Source organism: Trypanosoma grayi, assembly GCF_000691245.1.
Source record: "Trypanosoma grayi strain ANR4 Tgr_2547_V1, whole genome shotgun sequence".
Lineage (NCBI taxonomy): Eukaryota > Euglenozoa > Kinetoplastea > Trypanosomatida > Trypanosomatidae > Trypanosoma > Trypanosoma grayi.
Window position 1 is genome coordinate 1 of NW_008828165.1, and position 538 is coordinate 538.

Genomic DNA, 538 nt, shown 5'->3' on the forward strand with positions numbered 1-538 from the left:
GCTGTCCCCGGACCACCCTCGTCCTCCAGCTCCATACCAGGGGCAGTCGAGCAGTTAAAGTGCTTCCGGGTGGCCTGAAGTGTCTTCTTCGATGACACCACCACAACGTCGGGCTTGTCGCGCAAGCTCGGCACTTGTGTTAGCATCTTATGCTCACTAAAAAAGAACACAGAGAAACCAAGGGCATGCGCTATTTCGTGGGCCGCAGCGCGAATGACGACCCGATTTGCCGCAATGTGTTGTGGACCAAAGTTAATGGCACCAACGGACGGTCGGCCGCTCGAAAGAGTAGAGCAAAAAAGGCTCCATGCGGCGTTTTCGCCAACAGTTGGCCCAGCAGCAGCGTACAGAACCATGTCAGCACCGGAAACACCAGGATCGCGGTGATCAGACGGAATCGTGAAGTACACACACGCGCTAACGACAAAACGGCGCACCACTATAACATTCTCCGGAACCACAAGAAGACGATCGGAATGCAACTTAATTGCCTCTGGCAAGAGCTGGTCAATGAGGAGAGCCTTTTTATCGGCGGTCA

General features: G+C 54.5%; 1 protein-coding gene across 1 annotated transcript; it reads right to left on the reverse strand.

The window, feature by feature from the left end:
• On the reverse strand, positions 1-538 carry DQ04_25471000 (putative surface protease GP63; the record flags this gene model as incomplete). Its single annotated transcript, XM_009318282.1, has 1 exon — positions 1-538. A coding segment is annotated over one exon (538 nt), but the record flags the coding sequence as incomplete, so codon positions are not given.